At 41.0% G+C, this 24668-nt stretch overlaps 1 protein-coding gene across 1 annotated transcript in view; it reads right to left on the reverse strand.

Moving 5' to 3' along the window:
- The window catches only part of ankrd33bb (ankyrin repeat domain 33Bb), a 40057-nt gene extending 18041 nt beyond the window's left edge, over window positions 1-22016 (reverse strand). The window contains exon 1 of the mRNA XM_076984727.1: window positions 21669-22016. Within this exon, the coding sequence (XP_076840842.1) occupies window positions 21669-22016 (348 nt within the window). The remainder of the gene's footprint in view (window positions 1-21668) is intronic.
- Between the last annotated feature and the right edge of the window lie 2652 nt (window positions 22017-24668).

The following is a 24668-nucleotide window of genomic DNA, read 5'->3' on the forward strand; positions in this document are numbered from 1 at the left end:
ATGAATATGCATAGATCTGACTCACCTGAATGAAAATGTCATCAGAGAAAGACATCCTGCCTGCGTTGGGGGGTGAAACACTGGCCAAACTCGAAGGAGCCAGGTTCTTTACCAAGTTGGACGTGACATCAGGCTTTTGGCAGGTGCCACTACACAAGGAGTCAATGCATATCGTCTACCCCTGAAAAAAGAGGATCTCCCAGCTCATCGATGGCATAGACAGAGTCCTTTGCCATGCAGACGATATCCTCATCATAGGACAGGATGGGTAGGCATGGAGGGGACAGACATGAGGCTGAAATGGACAGGCTTCAGGAGAGGAATGTGAAAGGTGGGATTAATGCGATACTGTGGGGGGAATAGGAGCTAATAAGTGACAGCGTTGACTCGTATCTTGAATGGTCCAATGTACCGAGGACTGAGTTTACGGCAGAGTAAGTGCAGGTTGAGGTTTTGGGTAGAGAGCCACACTCGTTGGCCAGGGTGGTAGATTAGTGCTGGGAGACAACGACGGTCAGCATTCATACGGCGAGTATGTAGCGCACAACATTGCTGCACGTACGCTAACTCCCAGGTCGGGGCACTATGCTTCAGACATTCGTCTAATGCAGGAACGTCTGAAGGAATCTTATCCCATGGGAAGAAAGGGGGTTTGTAGCCATACACACTGAAAGGGAGTGAGTTTAGTCGAGGAGTGGATAATGGAATTACGTGCGTATTCTGCCCAGGGGAGGTTTTTATGCCAGACCCTTTGAGACACATTACAGATGTAGAAACCAACCCAATTCCTGATTATAACGCTCTACCTCACCGTTTTACTGAGGGTGATATCCAGACTGGCTGTCACTCCTAGTAGCTTGCAGAATTGGGTCCAGACGTGGGAAGTGAACTGAACTCCACGATCAGAGATGATGTCCTCCGGTAGCCCATAGGTACGGAAAACGTATTGGAAAATGTCGGATGCTGTTTCCATTGTTGTGGGTAGCTTGGGGCAAGGAATCAAACAACACATCTTTGAAAATCTATCCACCATGACCAAAATGACGGTATTACCTCCCAAAACAGTAAGATCTGTGACAAAATCAACTGCTAGATGAGACCATGGTTGACGTGGAACAGGTAGCAGGAGGAGCTTACCAGTAGGCAAAATGCGTGGAGTACATGATTGAGCACACACTACGCATGCGAGTACGTAGTCGCGGATATCATCCTCCCACTATGGCCACCAGTACCGTTGAGTGATAAGGTGCTTAGTTTGGGTGATACCAGGATGTCCTAGTAGGATGGAGGATACACCCCCTTAATGACACAGGGATGTAATTGCTTACCCTCAGGGCAGTCCTCAGGACCTGGGTCAGTATGTAGCGCCTCGTCTACGTCGTGTTGTATATCCCATTGGATGAGAGTGAGGAAACAGGAATCCTTTAAGATGTGTTCTGGTGTTGTCACTCGATGTCTTCTCGTGGATCCGAGATAAATCCGCCTTGTCCTGATGTGAATTCAGACGTCTGGTGGATTTTATATACTCAAGGTTCTTGTGGTCGGTGTACACTAAGAAAGGTTGTCCCGAACCCTCTAACCAATGACACCATAGTTCCAGGGCGAGCTTCATAGCGAGGAGTTCTCGGTCTCCCATGTCATGGTCTTCCTTGGAGGTCCACACGAAGTGGCATTCCCCCCCCCCCCCCCCCCCCCCCCCCCCCCCTTCAAGAGATTGGTGAGAAGGTCCACCACTGAGCTGAAGCCCCTGATGAACTGACGGCAGAAGTTTGCAAATCCTAAGAACCATTGTAGTTCCTTCGTCGAACGAGGCAGAGGCCAGTTCGTTACAGCTTCCAATTTATTTGTATCCATAGCTATCTGGCCTGGTGATAGGGTGCAGCCCAGGAAGGAGATTGTGGGAACGTGGAACTCACATTTCTCTGCTTTTACATATAGATTGTTTTCCCGTAAGCATTGCAAGACCATAGACATGCTGGATGTGTTCTGTGGTTGAAGGAGAATAAGTCAGGATGTCGTCAATGTAAACAAAGACAAACTGATCAATCATATCACGGAAGATCACATCCATAAAGTCTTGAAACACTGAGGGACTATTCGACAACCTGTATGGCATAACGCGGTTTTCCATTCATCACCTTCACGTATGCATATTAGCAGAGTTGTATAGTAACGAAGTAGAACTGCTTCACTACTGTACTTAAGTACTAAAATGTTGTATCTGTACTTTACTGGAGTATTATTTTTTTCTCCTACTTGCACTTTTATTTCACTAAATATTTTCCATCAGTTTAATACTTTTACTCCGATACATTTTTTATGTGCTGTATAGTTACTTGTTACAATTATAAACATGTTAGCTGGCGCTGTCACCGGGTCAAGCAATCAGGCTGTCTTATGAGAAAACTGTGCATGCTCCGGTCGCGTCTCATTTACTCTGCTGCTGCCTTCACTGAACACTTGAGCTTCGTAATCTAGGTTCACTTGACATGCCATGACTGCCGCAAGGGTCCACGCAGCAAAAAGGATGCAATCCCAGTGGCTCCGTCCATCAGCGTTGGCCATGCGCACGGTTGCGTTGCGAGGTCGTGCACCTCTCAATTTTTGTGCATGCGAAGTTACAAGGTGGAATTCATGCACTTGTACGGCAATTTGAAGGTCCATTTTCTGTATTTTCCAGCACCTTCAGCTTAATTTACATAGTTATACAAATACACATGTACTCGAAATTATTCCAAATAATTAGCTTTTTATCTTATTAAAATAAATGGTACCGTGTTTGGTAACAGCAGAAGAGCAGTATAAGTGCTGCATAATAAGCCTGTTGGTGTTTTAATGTACATATATTGGCACCTTCCACACCTTCAACATCGAGTGATCGTGGCGGTGAGGAAGGAGACCACTTTGGCCCTACCTAGAGACAGTGTTTGCGTTTGCTGAAGTGAAAGTAAATTCCTATAGGTTGAAGTGCCATCTCTGCCTCCCTAAAGAGGGTGAAATATTGGCCTTCAAAAATTCACCTTCGAACTTGAAGAAACACAGCAATGTATAAATAGAATGCACAGAAGACACACCAGCTTTAGCTGTCAGTAAGCGCTAGTTAGGTTAGATATCTTAGCTAACTAACCAAATTATGTTCATGACGTGCTACAGTATTCACTTAACATTAGCGGGCAATCCTAAATCATAAAGGCGATGTTGTGTTTTTAGCAACAGTAAGCTGTGTCTTTTATCATGCTGACTTATCATGTGCCCATTTTTATAGTGTAGTGTTTTTATAGGGTAAGGGCAATTATTGAGAGTAAACGCAGGGCAGTAGGCTCACCCTTAGAATCCGACGGATTTTACATCCAAAATAAACCTCGTTTTCTCAGCTAAATTAAGACGAAGTTGTTCTTCTGCATCTGACCTATGACATAGCGGGACATAGGTTATCTGTTTTTTGTGTACGAAGTGTTTAGCCCAGTTTTTCAAGTTGCTACTTGACACTTGTGTTTGTGGTCTTTGACATTTTTGATTTGTAAGAGATATATAAAAACAATTTATAATCAAACTAGAGGTAGTTTTACTGCTCCATCTCCGATGGGCTGACCATTTCCAGAATTTATTCTCAGAGGGGGATTCACTGGTTCTGTGGGAAAGTGTAGCGAATTAGCTAGTTCTATGTCAAGGAAGTCACCCCCTGCTCCAGAGTCCACTAATGTCGAAAAGTTATTGGTGACACCACCTCAGGTGAGCTGTACAGGTAGGCTAAGTTGGGACCTGCCACCAATAGAAAGTAAAGGTGTGCTTACACTTTCTTGCAAGTGTGATCTGCCTCTGGAGCGGGAAGGACGAGCTGGTTATCTGTTGTGGAAGTGACCTTCCTCACCGTAATAGATGCATAGACCTTTGCGAATGAGATCTACCCAACTGCATGGGTTCGGGAACATCACGGGGTGCCTCACCCAGGGGACGAGGCGGCTGAGCACATGAAGTTGAGAGATCTTGAGAGATCTTCCAGGAGTTGGGCAGTGAGTGTTTAGTACATTGTCCACGTTCACAGCTGCTTGAATGAAATCTGTAAGTGATAGGCTTTCACTCCTACAGGCTAATTCTACTTGGATTTCGGCTCTCAGCCCACGGTGAAATACGGTCTTTAAGGCTGAGTCCCCCAGCCACTCCTTGCGGCCAATGTGCAGAACTCCCGAGTATAATCGGCAACGCTACGTCTCCTTTGCTGGATCTCACACAGTTGTGTGCCTATATCATGCCCCACTGCAGGATGATCAAAGTCTGATCTAAAAAGTGCCAAGAACTGATTCTCTGACTCCAGAGCAGGATCCTTACTGTCCCAAATGGCTCTTCCCCAGGCGCGCGCTTCCCTGGTGAGATGGGATAAAACAAAATGCACCTTTTGGCGCTTGGTTTGGAACTGGGCAGGACGGTATGTGAAATACATTGAGCATTGCATTAAGAAATTACAACAATGTTCAGGGGATCCGTCATACCATTCGGGAACAGCAACTGGAATGCTTGAGGGTAGTATGGCGGCTGCAATAGGAGTAGAGACAGTAGTTCCTTGAATCTGCTCGACAGCGGTGGCTTGATGGACAGCCTCAGAGAGAGCTAGGATAGTGGCCTCCTGGTTACGAGCCATCTCGGTAAGTTGACTGTTTCGTTCAGCACAGCGATGGTGGCTTCTTGGTGTTCCAGATGTGCTTGAGCTTCTGCAGGATCCATGTTGGAGGCGAAGAATTTTGTAACAAAATGAGGTGACGGAGAGGAATCCTCATGCGAAAGCACAATGCTTTTTATTTGACAGATCAATTGAACAACAGGAGATGAGTTGGCAATTGATATGCGAGGGTTAGCTCGCGTAGCTAACTGGTAGTAGTCAATCCGGTCCGGGGTCGTACCAGAGGGCTAGGCAGGAGACGAGGTCTAGGGAGCAAGCAGAGGTCGGTACACAGGAGAACAAACAGGAGAGTGAAATGCTTAGTATGCAACATGGGTTGGCAATACTTCGCAACCAGGAAGTGAAACGGAGGTGTATAAAACAGCTGGACAAGAGGGCGTGGTAAGGAGCAACAGGTGAATCCAGTTACAGGCTATTAGGTGTTATTCCTGACAGGTATTTCCCTCCATTTTAATTTGCTTTAATCATCATAGCTTTTGGTTGGTTTAAATGGTTTGTGGAGATTTATGTTTCATAGTTAGCTTAACTTCAGTTGGTTTGTTCCTTCCTCTAATTCAGCTAATTGTTAACTCTCTAAACATAAACCAAGTTTTTGACCTTATGTGTCGCATGCATTATATCGTTAAATTATTGATTTAATTAATCAATAAAATTTGCTTTTGTTCATTAAACGAATCACTGCGACAAGTATTTTACCCAGTGATATTAGGTCAATGCACAGACACTGAGCTACACCCTTCGGCATTCTGTATTTTTTATTTGTATATTGCTGGAAAAATAATCAAACTTATACCAAAAAATTACTTTTCCTGTCATCCAACAAAGAAAAAAATGGTATGACATTTAGAGATCCTTAAAAGCTTCTCTTCAATGAAAAAGCCAGCGCGAGCACACGCACAAGTAGGGTTGCCACCTGTCCCGGTTTTCTCGGGCTGTCCTGGTTTGTCCCGGTTTTCCTTCTTTTTAATATTCCGTCTCGGCAAAAAAAAAAATTCATTTAATGTCCCGGTTTAGGTTAGTTCAAATGACTATTTAGACTGTTTCTGCACACTTAAAATCCATCTTTTTTTCTCGCTGTGTCCATTTTACACCCGCCCCCCGGCAACATTTTACGTTCAAACGTTTACGGTCAGATTTTCCGAGTCCAGGGTTTTGTAGTGGAGTAATTTAATGATATTGCGTTTGAATTAAGTATTTTAAGACTGTCATTTTACTGTATTTTACCGTCTGTCTGTTTGTTAAAAACATTAACGTTGAATGGTTGTGATTTGTATTTGTTTTAAACGTGTAGCAGCTTCCATTCTAATATCGATAACGAGCTAGGCTATATGGTAGCGTTAGTTTTAGTTAGCTAGTAGGCTATCGTTATTCTAGCTTTGTACCGTAATATTTTTAATATCGGCTTATTTTCATTGAGTCACTAGTTATACGTATTTAATGTGTAGTGAATGTTATAAGGTAACTACCATGCTAATACTAGGGCTATATTAGTGTTAGCTAGCTAGCTACTGGTCCATTACGATCTTTATAGGACATTAAGAACATGTGTTAACATGTTTAGAGTGGGACTGTTGGGTGTGGAGTTACAAACATGTGGTAGTGTTTTTGGAACATGGTCCCAGCCAAATTCAATGTTCGCAAACTTATCTATGTGGTTGCACCACATGTTCCTTTGTTCTGAATTTGCCCCTTTGTTCAAAACCGTCTTTGGTGAAAACTGTCTTTGCTGCAGCAGCTGGCATATATTCATAGCTTTCTGAGCATACACTTAATAAAGTGTTTTCTTAAAATATTTCTGGATTTTCTCATTTGCTCCTTCAAACACCACAGTAACTGAAATCCTAACAGTAGCTATATGCAAGTGCTGCCATTTTGTCAACACTGGTCGTGTTGTGGCTTGTTCAGTAGATAAGAAGTTAGGTTAAGCATAAAGTTTGAAGATAGCTCCTTGATTTTCCTTTTGGCAATTAGGTTATGCACATTCTTAAAAACAAAGCAATTTCACTGCAACATTACCATTAATAAGAAGGCTGTGTACACAATGGTTTTGTAACTAATATAAAACATGTAAATTAAAATTATGGGGGATATCGGTTTGCTATGTTATTTTGGAAAAACTGTTACAAACATTACTTCCAGGAAAACGGTTGCTCATTTCTTGTTTTTCTTCTGTTTGCAGGTGTTTGAGAAGGCATAATTGGTGTGGGACTGTTGCGTTTCAGTGGTAAATGTCTTTTTATTTTATATTGGATGACTAGACAGAACTGACTGGATACACTGAACTGTGAAACTTAGAAGAAATGTGGGAATGTAAAGACTGTGGAGTTTCAGTGTCCTCCAGGTCTCATTTATTGAAACATTACAAATTGCAACACAGGCAGATCGGAGCCAGCGTTACCCTTGCATGTATTTAAACTGTCCATAAGTTTGTACTGATTATTCTTAAGGCTACTGTTGTTGCATTTTTCTGACAGATTTTAAAGCACTTTAGTTAAATGTATGCTGTATGGTTAAACATTTCAAAATCAAATTTTTGTTCACGATCAGAATCAGAACATTTGTTAATGTATTTCTTTATTGTAGTCATTTATGCTTGATTGTTCAAAGTTTTAATATGTTAAATGTTATAGACATTGGACGTACTATAAATTCTGTAAGTATTGCATTTACAGTATATGGACAGTTGCACTTTATAAACTTCAGAATGTATTTACCTTTACCAGTACTTATTGTACTTTCTGTATGTTTTTTCTAAATAAAGATTTGTACATTTGTTACATGTGTGCTCTTTGTTTCAGCACCAAACACCATTAAGGCTTATCACATGCTTAAACTGTAATGTGGTTTGAATTTAGAATTTTGTGTTGAGGTAACATAATTATATTAGATGGAAACATTATGTAGATTTAATGAAGATGCTTTGAGTTGAATAAGCACAAGTAAATCTAATTCAACATGATAAATATCTGTTTGTTCAGAGAACCTTATTTATATATGTTACTTCAAAGTACTTGAATTGGGTTAGGCAAACATTACTACTTTGATTTGGATTGGCAAAATTCAGTTGTGTTTCTCTGACTCGTTTTTTTTTTTGCGTTGAAAATATATTTTCAAATTGAAAAAACACAATTCCTTTGTGTGGAACCACTGTCCATGATTAAATTAAGTTCGTTCAAAGAATTTTTTTTTTGAGTGTGGCAATCCTACGCACAAGCTTGCGCAAGCAAACACAAGCTAATCTCTTTTGCCGGGAAGGGAAATGTCAGGCTCCCCTAAGATGATTGTAAAGGAAAACCCTTCTGTGAACTCCTAAAGCCTCCTACCTCCTGAGGATCAGCAGAATGAAGGGTACTGCAGTAGAGAAACGAAGCTTACACCCCAGACACACCTAATTCTCAAGACCATGGTGCCCTCCACACACACCAAGGACACACTCAAATAGCCATTTGTAGCTGAGGCATTCATCTACCGATGTTCAGTAGCTGTCAATGTTGTAATGCGCAAGGCAGAACAATATTAGCACGTAAAAAATAAAGAACCTAAATCACACCCTAACCTTAAAAAATGTATAACGAACCTAAACCAAACCCTAACCTTAACCCTAGTTTTGTTTTAGCAAGAAAAGGTAATAAAAACAAATGATGGAAAAATGTAGAGAACAACTTAAAACCAGTGGTACTGCAGATGTAATGTGACAGGTGAACCCAGGGCTGGACTGGTAATCTGGCATACCGGGCATTTTCCCAGTGGGCCGACAGTCCTTGGGCCGATGGGTTATTTTTTTCTTCCCCTTTTTTCCCCTAAGAGACCGATTTAGACACAATTTAGAGGGGGCGGCCCATTGGCCCATCTTCAATATAGACAGTGGACTGAACCAATCAGGATATAGGACGAAAGCAGCCCCACCCTTTCTCTGCATGGTCTGCTGTAACTCCCGCTACGTTCAGTGTTGAGCGCGTTGTTAAAGGAGAGGCAGCATGAAGCAACAGAAGCGGCAGAAAGGGGGTGCGGAAAAGTTACATGTGAAGAAATTGAAGAATCTCAATGTAGATGCTACAAAATGTGTAAAAATCACAGACATGTTCGCTGCTGTAGCCTCCGCGTCCTCTGTAGGTGAAGACAGCAGCAGCAGACAGGGAGAGCAGCAGCCAGAGATGCAGGCTTGTGAAAGAGAAACCGAGGGACAGACTGAGAGGGAAAATGTAGTACGTAAGCAGGTTAGGATAACACAGGGACTTTATTACATGAGAATGATGTGCAATGGCGATTGATTAGTATCAATATTAATTGGTATTTGCATACTTCCCAAAATCTGGAAGTCACGCGCTCTTACGCTGATGAAATGTTACAGATCATTATGGGGCTGGGTGTGACGCTGATGCAGGTTTTAAAATAACAGGGTTCCCGCGGGGTCTTAAAAAGTCTTAAAATGTCTGAAATTCAAAACTTTAAATTTAAGGCCTTAAGGACTTAAAAAATAGCCAGATTTTCATCCAAGGTCTTAAATTTAATTTAGTCAGGTCTTAAAATTTTACCTTAGTTAATTTTAGAAAAGTGTAGTTTAATCGAAACGTCCGGAAGTCAGTTCTGTGTTGTCTGTGTTTGTGCGGGGCTACAGGTGTTGGTACGTGTTAATTAATTAAACTACAAAACCCATAATAACCGCAGGCAGGAAACGGCCCTTGTCGCGAAAAGCCTTCACGCAATTTTGTGCCTCATCCCCGCCGTCTTCGCTATCGTCAGTGCTGGGTCCCGCCGGACTCCACCGCAGTATCACTAGTGCTTCGGCTAATGATATTCGGGCTACATTTAGGATAGAGTGACGGCAATGTTCCCTGGTTCGAATATCGCGAAAAAGTTTTCGTGTGGGCTAAACAAATCGCATATATAGCTAGATTTGGCTTGGCAGACTTCATCAAGAGAGAGTTGATACGCTCTTACCGGGCCGTATGTGTTAATGTTCGATGAAAGCTTTAATTCAACCACAAAATCCAAACAGCTGGATCTTCATGTTCGGTTCTGGAGCAATGGATATGTGCAATCGAGGTACATGGGCTCTCATTTCATGGGCCATGAAACAGCGCAGGATCTACCAAAACGTATCAAAGTAAGTGATCCTTACTTATGCTCCACAGTCTTCTTTTCAATGTGTTAACCATTTATTATACAATTAGGCTACAATACAAAAACATCTCAGAACCATGTACTGTCCATGGCATTGAGTTAGAGAAATGTTTCAATGCATGCTAAATCCCAGCTAGAGGAAATAAAAATATATTTACTGTGTTAAATCATGTAAAATGTAAAAAAAAAAAAAAAACAACTATGCCCTGTAGATGGGTTATGTCATGTTTTGAAACATGTTCCACTGTCCCATGCTCTGTTTCATGGATTGCACATGGTTTTATTTACATTGTACTGATGTATTGCCTTTTAGTGGGCATATATACATAGGGTAAAAACAGGTAGTGTCCCAACGTTTTCAATGTTAACATTCAAATTCATATTCAGCATGGCTAGACAAAGTAAGTTGGTTTCATCGGGATAATAAATAGAAAAGAAGGTAGGGGGTTAAAAAAGTTTTGTGTGTTTTAAGATACAGATGGCCTGGGAAAAGAAAATTCTGAGCCTTTATTTAATTAGTTAATTTTATAATTTCATTTATTTCAGTAATTTAACCAAAATGTAACATTTAATAAATTTTATCAGCTGCAGGGTGTGAGGATTTTGGTCAAACCATGCCTTAGACATACTTGAAGATAGGCTGAGTCTACATGTTGTTAAATGTATAATGTGTGTATGATTATTTAATTTGATGGTGTACATCTATCTTTTTATTTCTTATTTTCCAACAAGGAGGTGGAGGCAGAAAACATGCAAGAGGACACAATTGTCACACACAGACTCATATGTGACTGTCACAATGCATGGAGGTGTCACAGGTTCCCATCACCAAGGAACTCTTAGCATCTGTGGGTGCAGCACGGTCAAAATACTGACTCTTTCTGGATCAGGAATGAATCAGGAAAGAAAAGGAATCCCAGAGCCAGAAAAGAGAGCTGACTGAGCAGTCTTTAGAGGACCTTAAGAAAAGGAAGAAAAGCTTGGAAGACGTATCCACTTGTCTTGCTAGAGTGGCAGATTCTCTTGCAGAAGAAGCTGAGGGCAAGACTGGATCCAAGATGGCTCAGCTCCTTTCCAAGTCAAATGCTGAGATTGGTACTGAAAAGGAAGAACTCAGAGATATGTAGGGTGAGGTTGTATGTAGATATGCTAGTGTTGTGTTGGTAAGGTTGCTTGGGTTGAGAATGTTACTATTTTGATTATCTGTTTTAATATTGAATTAATGTAATCCTGTAACTAAATTATTCAAAATAAAATGTTTTAAGAGTATCTGGGATCATTGGATTGTTTGTGGTAATATGTTGTGTTGGTCTTAAATTTCACTGAGAATGGTCTTAAAAGGTCTTAAAAAAGTCTTAAATTTAACTCACTGAAACCTGCAAGAACCCTGAATAACTAAAAATAACTTATTAAATAAAAGGAGGCAACGTACTAGACAAAGGAAAGTAAACAGGTGAAGAGGTATGTAGCTAAGGAGAACATGTGAATAACCACACAGAGGGAAGACAATAAACTAACAGAAACCGACGGACACACACGAAAAACAGGAAAAACACTAAGCTCAAACACAATCTAAACAGGACTGAAACACCGAACATAAAGACTAATGTACACAAGAATCAAACACATGAATCTAGGAATACAAAACTCACGCTACAAACAAACTTGACCGTACTATCGGGGAATAAGATTAACGGGGAGAACAATACACACTGAAAGTGTAAAACTGAGAAACATTAAACAGGGGCAAGGAGGAATAGAAGGAGGAATACACACAACAGAAAACTAAATAAACTAAGGCAACTAACGGAGAGCACATAGGTAGGAGAAGAGACACTGGCACGGAGAAACGAGGAGTAGAGTATAAGGAAGACAAAACAACTAACCAGACCGGTGTTCAGTCAAATTTTCCTACCCGTCAAAAATTCCTACCTAGGCTTACTGCGCATGCGCAAGTCACTATTACGTCATGATTTTGGTGGCTTAATGATGTTTTATGATTACATTTAGGCTGTCGAAATTTCCTACCTATAGTGTTAATGAACTTAATGCTGGTTTATAATGACACACAGGCTAAAACATGTTCATACAAAGATGTAAACAATCCAATTTGCTTGTATTAATATTAATAACAATACATGAATATGCAAAATAAAATTTTTACTTTAAAGATTATCCTACCTTTTAAACGCTGATTTGCGCTACATTATGACATTTCCATAAGGTAAACAAACTCTACAGAGATATGTCTACTAATACGCGATGCCCTCCGACACGGTAGGAAATATCGAAAAGGTAAAGCGGGGAAGAACAGGCTAGCGAACATGGGAGCATACAGAAAACCTAAAGGACACAATGACCGACAGCGAGGGGATAAAACAGAAGGGATAAAATACATTGAAACAGGGAAGAGAACAGTGTTGCCAACTCCTCAGTAAGGAAAGTAGCTATTGGCTGTCCTAAAAGTCACTACAAGTCGCTAAATTATGTCATCGCCTAATTTGCATAATACATGTTTTTTGAAGGAATAACGTGGGAGTGAAAAAACTAAAAAAACACCCTAAATATGTTAGAACTACAAATGAACTATTTGAAATACGCAGTCACTTCTCAAAATAACTTCATGACTTGAATGCTTTATATAAATATTTTTTACGTAAATTACATAAATCAGTTTTTTGCCGTGTTGTTAAATGTTAGCATAAGAGTAGCAGTTAGCAGGAACTGCTATTCTACGTTCAACCCTCCTCCTTTACCCGGGCTTGATGTTTAGCTTTTCACAAAGTGGCACGCACCGTGGACCAGGTGAGTGACAGACTGTGTAAGTTAAATGCAGTGATTTATCGTGTCACATTGAAGACGCATTTATATTTACATCCCGCTCTGTAAATACGAGGCGGGGCGTGAGTGGCAGCTTTGGGCATGCGCAGTTCATTTGCAGTGTGGACGTGGAGCAGTGAGGGTCTGCTCCGAGTGTGAGACTGCACTGAGTGTTGTGGGCGGGGCTCACGGCAGCCAGTTCAAAAGTGTCTTTATACCACACCTCAATGTCTTGTTCTGCAGTATTAAAACCTTTTACCTTTGTTTATTTTGTAAAACGTCAAAAATGTCTTTATACCACACCTCAATGTCTTGTTCTGCAGTAAATTGTTGTAATAGACCATTAGGGTCAAGTTCTTTGCAGTTCTTTCATTAAGTAGCTCAGTTAGATATTTGACTAGCTAGCCAGATATTAACTTGGACATTTTTTTTACATTACTTAATCACATTTAAAATAGTTTTATTAGATGCAGCACAATATAACAAAAAAGATGACTTAATTGTCAAATTTGATCAAGCCAGTCCAAAGATATTCAAATTTAAATGTTTGAATATTTTGAGACGTTCACTTTTAAGATCAATTACACAGACAAGGCTACGGAGCACACTGGACACACTGCAACATCAGACGGCTAATCGCTTGCTACATCACAGCTTAAACGCACAAATCAGTGCGATTTCGGTCCACCTGAGCAAGATTCGGGCGAACGGTGCGAGCTACGCCCACTCACCAACGCTTTCACAGTAAGCTGAACTAAGGGGCGGTAACTCACAGCATATTTACACACTCTAAACCGCCAAAACGTCAGCTGAGGCGTCAGCTGCTGTGTGCAGACCCCCTCGTGTGAAGACCTTATTGTGTAAAGACCTGCGAGTCTACCTGTGCGAGTCCACCGAGCAAGGCCACCAACTAGGCAGGCAGCCTTACTATCTCAGCTATGTGCTATCAACACATTCCAATAATCGCCGGGTCCTACAGGAAGCGGAAAATAACAAATAGGCAACAAAACCATGCGAACCTTAGGCCGATAACGCAGTCTATTCCTCCTACTATTACCACTCTTTCTGTGGGCTTATGGAATTGTCAGTCAGCTGTAAAGAAGGCCGACTTTATTGCCTCTTATGCAAATCATTTATCATTGCAACTACTGGCTCTAACTGAAACTTGGATAAAACCAGAAAATACTGCTACATTGGCGGCACTCTCCAATAACTATACTTTCAGTCACACCCCTCGTCCATCAGGACGAGGCGGGGGTACAGGTTTGCTAATTGCTAATGGCGTTCAATTCACTACTCTCCTACCACCAACCACATACACCTCTTTTGAATATCATTCTACTCTGATAAGCTCACCAGTCAAATTGAGTATCATTGTCATCTATTTCAGCGTCCTTGGGTACTTTGAAAGGCGCTATAGAAGTGGAAATTATTATTATTATTATTATTATTATTATTATCGCCCTCCGGGACAACTAGGCGATTTTATAAATGATTTAGACATGTTATTGTCTTCCATTCCAAACCATGAGTGTCCCGTACTTGTTCTAGAAGACATGAACATTCACCCTGACAGCACCGGGTTTTACTGATTTTAATTCACTCATGTCTTCCTTTGATTTAGAGCTAGTCCACAGCCCTCCAACTCATAAAGCTGGAAAAAACCTAGATCTAATTTTCACACGTCGGTGTGTTGCTGACTCAATAGCAGTCACACCTCTTCATGTATCAGATCACTTCTTCATTCAATTCAGTATCAATATCCATCAAAAAGCCTCTGCTGCTCCAGCCATGACCACCTTCCGTCACCATCTCAGTAACCTCCCTATAGATAAATACTCATCACTGGTTATCAATACTATGCCTCCATTGGACTCATTCACTGCTCTCAGTGTGAATGCTGCCACTGATACACTCTGCTCCTCATTGAGCTCCTGCCTGGACAGATTCTGTCCGCTAACATCTAAAGTCATCCTGAAAAATGAGTCCCTTCGGAAGCTACGCTCCAAATTACGTAGCGCTGAAAGGAAATGGCATAAAAAGCATATCGTGTCTGATCTATCAAACTATCAACATCTCTTGGTTTCATTCTCAGATTGCCTAACAGCTACTAAACTCGACTTCTACAACAACAAAATCAACTCAGACTGATTGTCGGAAACTATTCACATCATTTAAATCACTGCTGAACCCTCCAGCTGCTCCATTGCCTACCTGCCTTTCAGCTGAAACATTTGCCTCGTTTTTTTACTGGGAAAGTGATCAGTAGCCAGTTTACACACCCATCCACTGTTTCTGTTTTTCCATCTCATTTGATCAAGGGAAATACACTCTCCTCATTTAATTCTCTCTCTGAGGAGGCAGCACTAGCCCTCCTAACGTAGTCGCCCCACTACATGTCCGCTTGATCCAATTCCCACGGATCTTCTACTAACTATTGCACCTACTATTATTCCGGCTATTACACATATGATCAACACCTCAATTTCCAGTGGTGAGTTTCCGTCTGCCTTCAAACAGGCCCAGGTAACACCCTTACTTAAAAAACCTTCTCTTAACCCTGCTCAGGTAGATAACTATCGGCCAGTGTCATTACTACCCTTCCTTTCCAAATTCACAGAAAGGGCAGTGTACAATCAAGTCTCTGATTTCCTAACCCAGAATGCTTACCTGGATCGAAACCAATCTGGCTTTAAAAAAGGGCATTCCACTGAAACGGCTCTGTTGTCCGTCACAGAAGCCTTGAAAACTGCCAGAGCTACTGGACAGTCCTCAGTGCTCATACTGCTGGACCTATCAGCAGCTTTCGACACAGTCAACCATGACCTCCTTTTATCTATGCTCTCAAATATGGGAATCTCTGATACACCACTATCTTGGTTCAGGTCCTACCTTGCTGAGCGTTCTTTCAAGGTATCATGGCTGGGGCAACTGTCCTCTAAGCACTCTCTGTCCACTGGAGTGCCCCAAGGATCGGTATTGGGACCCCTTCTTTTTTCCATTTACAGCAACTCGCTGAGTTCAGTTATCTGCTCGCATGGTTTTTCTTACCATTGCTTCGCTGATGATACTCAGCTTTATCTGTCATTCCCGCCTGACGATTCATAGATCTCGGCGCGGATATCCAATTGCCTTTTAGACATATCCTCATGGATGAGCTATGCGCTCTATAATATCAGACAGATCAGACCATTTTTATCGCAACATGCCACTCAACTTCTGGTACAAGCTGTAGTAATCTCACGCCTTGATTATTGCAATGCTGTACTAACAGGCCTGCCAGCTTGCACCATAAAACCACTACAGATGGTCCAGAATGCAGCAGCTTGTCTGGTTTTTAACTATCCAAAACGGGCACATGTCACACCATTGCTCATTGAGCTCTACTGGCTACCAGTTAGTGCTCGTATCAGACACAAAGCCTGCACGATCGCCTTTAAGGTGATGACAGAGCAGGCTGCCTCCTATTTGCACTTGCTTTTAAAGCCTTATGTTCCGGCCCGACCGTTACGCTCCTCCACTGAACGTCGCCTTGCTTTACCTAACATTCGTGGGAAGCAATCCAGATTGTTCTCCTCTGTAGTTCCCGGATGGTGGAATAAGCTGCCTTCGACCATCAGAGCAGGGCAGTCTCTCAGTTGCTTTAAGAAACTCCTAAAAACTGAGCTCTTCAGTGAGCACCTGCTCTAGCGACCTTAAACACTCCACTGCACCATCATCCATTTTATGCCAAGTCTGAATTTTATTGTAACTACTATTTTGTAGTATTGTAAGTCGCTTTGGATAAAAGCGTCAGCTAAATAAAATAAATAAATAAAATAAATCGGCCCTATTTTTTTATGCAATTAACCTAAAACAAAAGGAAATCTTGTGATTAAGAAATGTGCTCTAGTTTTAGCATGTGGCTAGTTTTTCTTTTCCGTGTCCACCGTGATCATGGTTCATCGGACCAACACGTTGTCTTGGGACCCTTAAAAAACTACCTTAAACTGTCCAGACTGGGATAAAACCTCAGGAAACAATAAACAAGAATATAATGTAACGGTCCACTTATCTATTAATATCTTTTGAACAGTCCAACGATGTTTTTGAATGGTCCAAACACGAAGTTAAATTTCAAGCAGGCTCAAAAAGAAGTGCGAAATGTGAATTCTTCTAACGGGATGAGAGAAAGCGGTCATTCAGTTATGACATATTACGAAACTCTGGGAAGAACCTCATACAAACCAATTAAAACAGCGATTTTTTTACAGCGCGCTTGCGATCACTGACCTTGCTTAGACAGTGCGACTGGAGAAAAATCATTATCATGCGGGGAAATCCAAGTAACTACTTTTAATCCTCTTAGGTTAGCAAATTGAGCTAGCTAGTTTGTAGTTTAGCAAATTGAACGAAATGTACTTGAAGCATAGACCGTGTATACATGTGTGTGTGTGTGTGTGTGTGTGTGTGTGTATACACCAGAGACCGTTTATATATACAGTATACACATACAAGATTAATTATGTATATATAGTTGAAGTCATTCACATTAAACCTCATCAAACTATTCCTCCTTTGTGTAGGTCATTTCAGTCATCATCAGTGTTGCGAATAACGCCGTTAAAAATAACGGCGTCATTTTGTTAGTAACGGGATAATATAATTAATTACTTTTCCTGTCGTTACAACGCCGTTGACGTTACTGGTCATTAAAAGCGGTGCGTTACTATATATTGATATACTAACAGTAATGCGAGCGGACCGCTGCCCAGACTAGTGAGGAGTAACAGATCTCGATAGATCACGGTTCTCGGTGTAACACCTGTTAACTTAACAAGTCAGTAAGCGATTGTCTAAGGCAGCATTATGGTAGCCAATCAGAGCCAGTGTTTTTACACATGTGCCGAAGCACGCGACACAAACGGAGAAGAGACAGAAATGGCGAGTCAGGAGCAAGCCGAAGAAAAATGAGCATTTTCAAGGTGGCGATATAAACATTATTTAAGAAAATACTTGAAGTTCCTAAATGTCTACCAGACTGGGTATTTGAATTATTTAATTAAGAATAGAGGTTGTATTGTTAAGTTTACTTCTGTTGTGAACAAACAGTTGTCTCAGATTGAGAGAATTTAATTTTATTTGATAGATGTAAATGCACTTTATATAGTGTAACTGTTTACTTTTTTTTTTTTTTTTTTTTTACAAAGATTTGGGATATTAAAGGATTTTATCCTGCACTGGTCTGTGGATGTGCAATAAATATCAAAAGTTAAACACCTTTCTGATCTACTCATTTCAAATGACTGTAAAAAACTACTTTTTCAAAAAAAATCCTTATTCATTGGCATATAACTTTTTTTAACTGTAACGCAAATAGTTACTTTCTCTGGTAACGAGTTACTTTTATTATAGAGTAATTCAGTTACTAACTCAGTTACTTTTTTGAACAAGTAGTGAGTAACTATAACTAATAACTTTTTTAAAGTAACGTTCCCAACACTGGACGTCATTGTACAGCAATTTGTAATTCGTAGCAAGATTCCGCTGAAAGTCAAGTTCAGTGAAGCATAGTCCGTATGCGCGACCCCGTCTATACTGGTGGGCGTATCCTAACGAATGTGATTAGAGTTGGGGCGGAGATACTGTCCTGCCTACCGGTTCTAATGCCCATGCTCTCGCTCCAATTTTCATCTACTGCGCAAGCGCATCCAAGATGGCAGCATCCATGACGGCCATCAAGGTAGCTTCAAAAATTCACAATGGGAGTCAACGGTGACGTAACGTCCATTATATATACAGTCACTGGTCAAGACTGAGAAGTGTTGGTTGAGCAGTAAGTATCCATTTTAGGCTATCATAGCATTTTTGATATTTAGATTAAAGGTGTGTTGAAAGGCTGCATAGTAGTTTGAATTTGTAGCCTGTATGCTGTGGTTCAACATGTTTTAAACAGCACTCAAACAAGTGAAATTACAGATTTTAAAACTTATAAATGATGTTTGAAAATGAAATAAAAGCTTTGCAATTTAAGCATGACTACAGTAAGTGTAAAAAAATATATAAAAGTAATATTAGCAAAAGATATGCCCACACTGAATAAGAGTAAAACGGTGTCAAATGCTTTTAAGACATATTTGCGTTGCATGAATTCATAAAGCAGCTTTGTTTGTAGCCAGATACAAATGCATGTTATAGCTGTTTAAAGGAGGGAGCACCTTTAACCTGAAGAATTAGAATTGAGCTGTTATATCCGAGAACCTCAGAAAATACATTTTAGAGATGATTTCAATATCATAAATCATAAAAGTCATTGTGAAATAATAATGCTAAGATCGAATCCAATGACTTTAATTTTTTTTTTTTTCCTGTCGTACCCCACATACATAAATTACAAGTCGGTTGTGCTCCACTAATTATGAGGGGCCGGTCTAAACCAAAAATGCCAGGGCCGATTTTTTGTCCCAGTCCAGCCCTGGGTGAACCTCGTGAGCTCTGAGCAACAGATTCTGTACCAGGCAGTGGAGCCTGCGTTTGTTTAATCATGGATAAATGCAGTGAAAGTGTATTTTCTCTAGACCTTATGTTGTGGCAGAAAACAAACTGTTGAATGCTGCACTGCAGCGCAACCATCTGGCAAATGAAGATGGTGACTGTAGATTTACACTTACGACTCCTTCCTGCCATGTTTCCTGTCTTGAGCTTATCTTATAAATTATATATATATAATTTCTGTATGTGTGTGTGTGTATATATACTGTGTATATATTAAGACCGCCACTTGCGTCCATATTAACCGTGTTAAGGTAATTTGTAGATGGTGCCTTAGACGTTGCAGAGGCGACAGCAGTACATTTAAAATAACATGTTATCTACAATTTAAACTGCTGTATGTTTTCATAGTCCGGCCCGGATTTTCTGGGACAATCAGCCCGCCCAGTCCGCGGCCCGGTCCAACTCGTTCATGTGTTTACAGGTTCAGTCCGCGGCCGCGCTGAGCAGGTTAGTGTGACTGGAGCGGGGGAGGTAATAACACCGTTAAACAGCAGCGTGACTACGGGCCGGGGCCGCAGTGCGCGGCAGTGGCTCCTCCACGGGACGAGTTAAACCACCGGCGGCCAGCGGCCCACCGGGGAAATCCCCGGTAGCAATGTATGCCAGTCCGCCCCTGCTTGAGCCCTACAGGCTTACCTGCACACTTACCTGAACACTTACCTGCACACTTACCTGCACACTTACCATTTAGAAGTACAAGCTCAGCAGTCCCAGCAGTGGGTGCTAATCTAAAATATGCAAATTTATTTTATAACAAATAAAGTGGTGCTATTTTTTGCGTGGGATGAAGTGGGGGGATGTAACATTGTGGCCAGGTCTACTCATGTGTACCAGGTCTAATCATGTGTACCAGGTCTACTGCCATCTTCTGGTGAAATATTAAATAACGGGTGCTGGCAGACCACATATTACTGATTTTATGATATAGGCTGCACCCTAATAATTAAATGATCCTCATTTGAAAGAAAATCCTCTCTGACTCGGGATGAATAACAAATGCTTATGGACAACAACTGCTTTAAATTAAACCCTACTTTAAATTAAACCCTACTTTATATTAAACCCTACTTTCAAGGCTATAAACAGAACAGGAGTTGGAATATGCCCATATTCAGTGGTGGATCACACATTTCTGCTGCCTCATCTCACTTCAGTGACTAAATGTTTCCCTGCCTCATGTGAGAATGTTAAAGTGACTACGATTCTCTTGATCCTGATCGCAAACTGCAGTTTGCCCCCCACATCTGTCCCTGAGTTCAGTTGACTGCTGGGACCCAGTGGCCCTCTGTCTTCCACCCCAAGGTTTACACTACAACGGCTGAAGATGACTTCATCAAGAGCATCAACATAGCAAGAGCACACTGACAACTAATACATGCCAGGTGAAGACTTGCCAGGTAAAGTCACACTGAATATATTATTAAATACGTTTCTTCCTGCCCAGTGTGTGTGTGGTGAATATCCACAGTACGATGAAGAGTCTTATTTAGGGCAAAGCTGTTAAACCTGACTCTCCCCCACAAACTGATATCAGGGAGTATTGACAGATATTAGAAAATGCACTTTGTGTCCATTTCTTTCCATGGAACATGTTCCTCTGGGTTTTTCATCTCCATTATGTGACACAGATTTCCTATAAAAGCCCAGCTTAAATTGCTTGACTTTAATGCAGCATATTGTGCAGTGGTTAGACATTTCAAACGGGAATAGGGAGCTTCATTGTGAATGAGCACATCCCCTAAAAAAGACAGAATCATGCATGCACATAACGCTTTGATATGATAATGGCCTATGTATAAACATGACACAATTATCTACACCTGTCAGCCCTAAAATCATAATCACCTTCTCCTCAGGGATCCTTGGGTGGGAGAGCAGACATTTCCCCATCCAACTGCTATTCTTGTGTCACTCTAAAATCCTTCACTATGACAAGAATTGTTCTTAGAATATAATGCGCTTCATTGTGGTGAAATCTTTAGTTGTAAGCAAGAACACAACCTAATCTGCATAATTTCACACAAACACATGTATGTGTTTATGGGCTTAGGAAATGACCTAGTTGTTAAAATTAGATTAAGATTAAAGCTGCCCCAAAGAAGTAGGTTACAGGATCACCCCACTGTGACACTGTCAAGCTAATGTCCCTTATGCAAAGCTTTAATCCTCAAGTTGTAAGAGAAGGAAACACCTGTTGAGCTGTGAGATGTTGAGCTGTGAGTTGTTGAGCTATGAGATGTTGAGCTGTGAGATGCTGCCTTATAAGCACATTTGTCCTGAAAGTGTTTTACTATGATCTTCTTGTTAGCAGTGCGATAAGCTTCAGTCTTTTCTTATGGATGTCTGTTTGTTCACTAGACAACAGACAAAGATGTACAACATGATGCAGGGGTGTACAAAAAGATCTATTACAGAGAATTTAGTGTAATGGGCAATGTGTATGATCTTGTGGATGTCTGAAGATCTTTGGACAAGAACAGGTTGTTAGTCCCACAGACTCATCTCAACATACCCTGTTGTTTTTGTCCACTTCTCGTACTTCTTCTTCTGTGATTCCTTGCCTGATCATGAACTTGACTATGACAGCATTGTTGTTGCAACAGGCCTTGAAAAACGTGAGTGTTTCTGGACTCTCAGGGGTTTGGCGGTAATGATGCAGGAGTGAGCCAGTAGCTGAACACAACAAACCATCTGACACAATGCTGCTCACGTCTGGTAACTGGGAGAAGTCAAACTCCTCAAATACCTGGTAAACGTCATCATCATCGCTGTCATCATCATCGCTGTCATCATCCACATCATCATTATCTTTAATGCCGAGATCTTTCTTCTCCTCTCTGTTCCTGCTGCAGTATTCCATAGATTCCTCAAGTATGCGGTAGGGTCCTGCCTGAACTTCACCATTTACATCCTTCAGAACAGTAAGATTTCCACCAGGACATCCTTTACTTATCAGCACCATTTAACTCCACGGCTCAGGATCAGGCAGTACCAATAACAGCCCCAAAATATGAAACCTTCTGCAGTTTAGATTAAGATGTAAGAACATTTAAACCTCACTAAATGTTTATCCAAAATTGTTTTTCTTCCAAAGTCAATAAAGGGTGATGTTTAGCTGAGTCAACTGCGTGGTGTTTCATGAACCAACTGCATCTTCACCTGATGAACACTGCTGCCTTCCATTAGGCTTCAGTCTTGTTTAGTTTTTGAACGTTCCTCAGGAAAAAACAGAAGACAATGAGAGATACCTCTGTCTAGGAAGAAACTCCTAATCTCTTTAGCTACTCTCTCTCTCTCTCTCTCTCTCTCTCTCTCTCTCTCTCCCTCCCTCCCTCCCAAGTCAGTAATCTGTTTTAGAAATTGCAGGACGTTGTGTCTGGATATTTATGTGAAACCCTTAAATTAGTGCAAGCAATAAATTCAGTCCATAACAACTAATCATGTTTTTATGCTCAATACAAATGCATAATTAGCAGCTGTACAGAACTATCCAGCTGCAGTGAAAATGCCATAATGATGAATGTAGCAACTGAATGTTGATCTTTCAGTTATGAGGCATCCACATAAATGTCTTCTGTAGTTGTGTTGGTTTAATATGGTTAATTGAATAGTAGAAATTACATTTTTGGTATGTGTTTTTAGGTTTCATCTCTGTACGGAAATATACAAAGAAATACTTTACATCCATTTGAATTAGTTAACTACAGTGCCTTGCAAAAGTATTCACCCCCCTTGGGTTTTTCCCTATTTTACTACATTACAACCTGTATGTATTGTTTTTTTTATCTGAATTGAATGTGATGCATCTGCACAAAATAGTCTACGTTTTAGAAGTGAAATGAGGAAAAAATATATGTATATAAAGAATATGAAAATAAAAAACTGAAAATTGGCAAGTGCATATGTATTCACCCCCTTTGTTATGAAGCCCCTAAAAAGTTCTGGTGCAACCAATTACCTTCAGAAGTCACATACTTAGTGAAATGAAGGCCACCTGTGTGCAATCTAAGTGTCACATGATCTGTCAGTATATACACACCTTTTCTGAAAGGCCCCAGAGGCTGCAACACCATTAAGCTAACCAAACAACACCATGAAGACCAAGGAGCTCTCCAAGCAAGTCAGGGATAAAGTTGTAGAGAAGTATAAGTCAGGGTTGGGTTATAAAAAAAATATCCAAATCTCTGATGATCCCCGGAGCACCATCAAATCCATCATCATCAAATGGAAAGAACATGGTACCACAACAAACCTGCCAAGAGAGGGCCGCCCACCAAAACTCTCAGCCCGGTCAAGGAGGGCATTAATCAGAGAGGCAGCACAGAGACCAAAGGTAACCCTGAAGGAGCTGCAGAGTTCCCAAGCAGAGACTGGAGTATCTGTCCATACGACCACAATAAGCCGTACACTCCATAGAGCTGGGCTTTATGGAAGAGTGGCCAGAAAAAAACCTTTACTTACAGGCAAAAATAGGAAGGCTCGTTTCGAGTTTGCAAAAAGACATGTGGGAGACTCCCAAACTGTATGGAGGAAGGTACTGTGGTCAGATGAAACCAAAATTGAACTTTTTGGCCACCAAGGAAAACGCTATGTCTGGCGCAAACCCAACACATCTCATCACCCCAAGAACACCATCCCCACAGTGAAACATGATGGTGGAAGCATCATGCTGTGGGGATGTTTTTCAGCAGCAGGGACTGGAAAACTGGTCAGAGTCGAGGGGAAGATGGATGGTGCTAAATACAGGGATATTCTTGAGCAAAACCTGTTTACGTCTGTCAGTGATTTGAGACTAGGGCGGAGATTTACCTTCCAACAGGACAATGACCCAAAGCATACTGCTAAAGCAACACTTGAGTGGTTTAAGAGGAAACATGTAAACATATTGGAATGGCCAAGTCAAAGCCCAGACCTTAATCCAATTGAGAATCTGTGGTCAGACTTGAAGATTGCTGTTCACCAACGAAAACCATCTAACTTGAAGGAGCTGGAGCAGTTTTGCCATGAGGAATGGGCAAAAATTCCAGTGGCAAGATGTGGCAAACTCAGAGACTTATTCAAAGCGACTTGCAGCTGTAATTGCTGTAAAAGGTGGCTCTACAAAGTACTGACTTACGGGGGTGAATAGTTATGCACACTGATGTTTTCAGTTATTTTGTCCTATTTGTTGTTTGCTTCACAATAAAAAAAATGTTAAATGTTGAAAATTGTAGGCATGGTCTGTAAATTAAATGATGCAGACCCTCAAATATTCCCTTTGAATTCCAGGTTGTGAGGTAACAAAATGTGAAAAATGTAAAGGGGGGTGAATACTTTCGCAAGGCACTGTATATACTTTCAAAATGCATCATTATAAGCTCCTTTGCAAAAGACAGAGAAAGGACAGTTATCTATTGCAATTTCAAATCGTTCGACTCCAATGAATAGTTTGAAATGGTGCAAAGGTAGATGCTGAACTGCCAGAGGTAAAAAAAAGGCAAGGTTACTAGAAACGTAGGATCTTTTACACCGT

The sequence above is a fragment of the Brachyhypopomus gauderio genome, unplaced genomic scaffold (assembly GCF_052324685.1).
Source record: "Brachyhypopomus gauderio isolate BG-103 unplaced genomic scaffold, BGAUD_0.2 sc34, whole genome shotgun sequence".
Taxonomy (NCBI): Eukaryota; Metazoa; Chordata; class Actinopteri; order Gymnotiformes; family Hypopomidae; genus Brachyhypopomus; species Brachyhypopomus gauderio.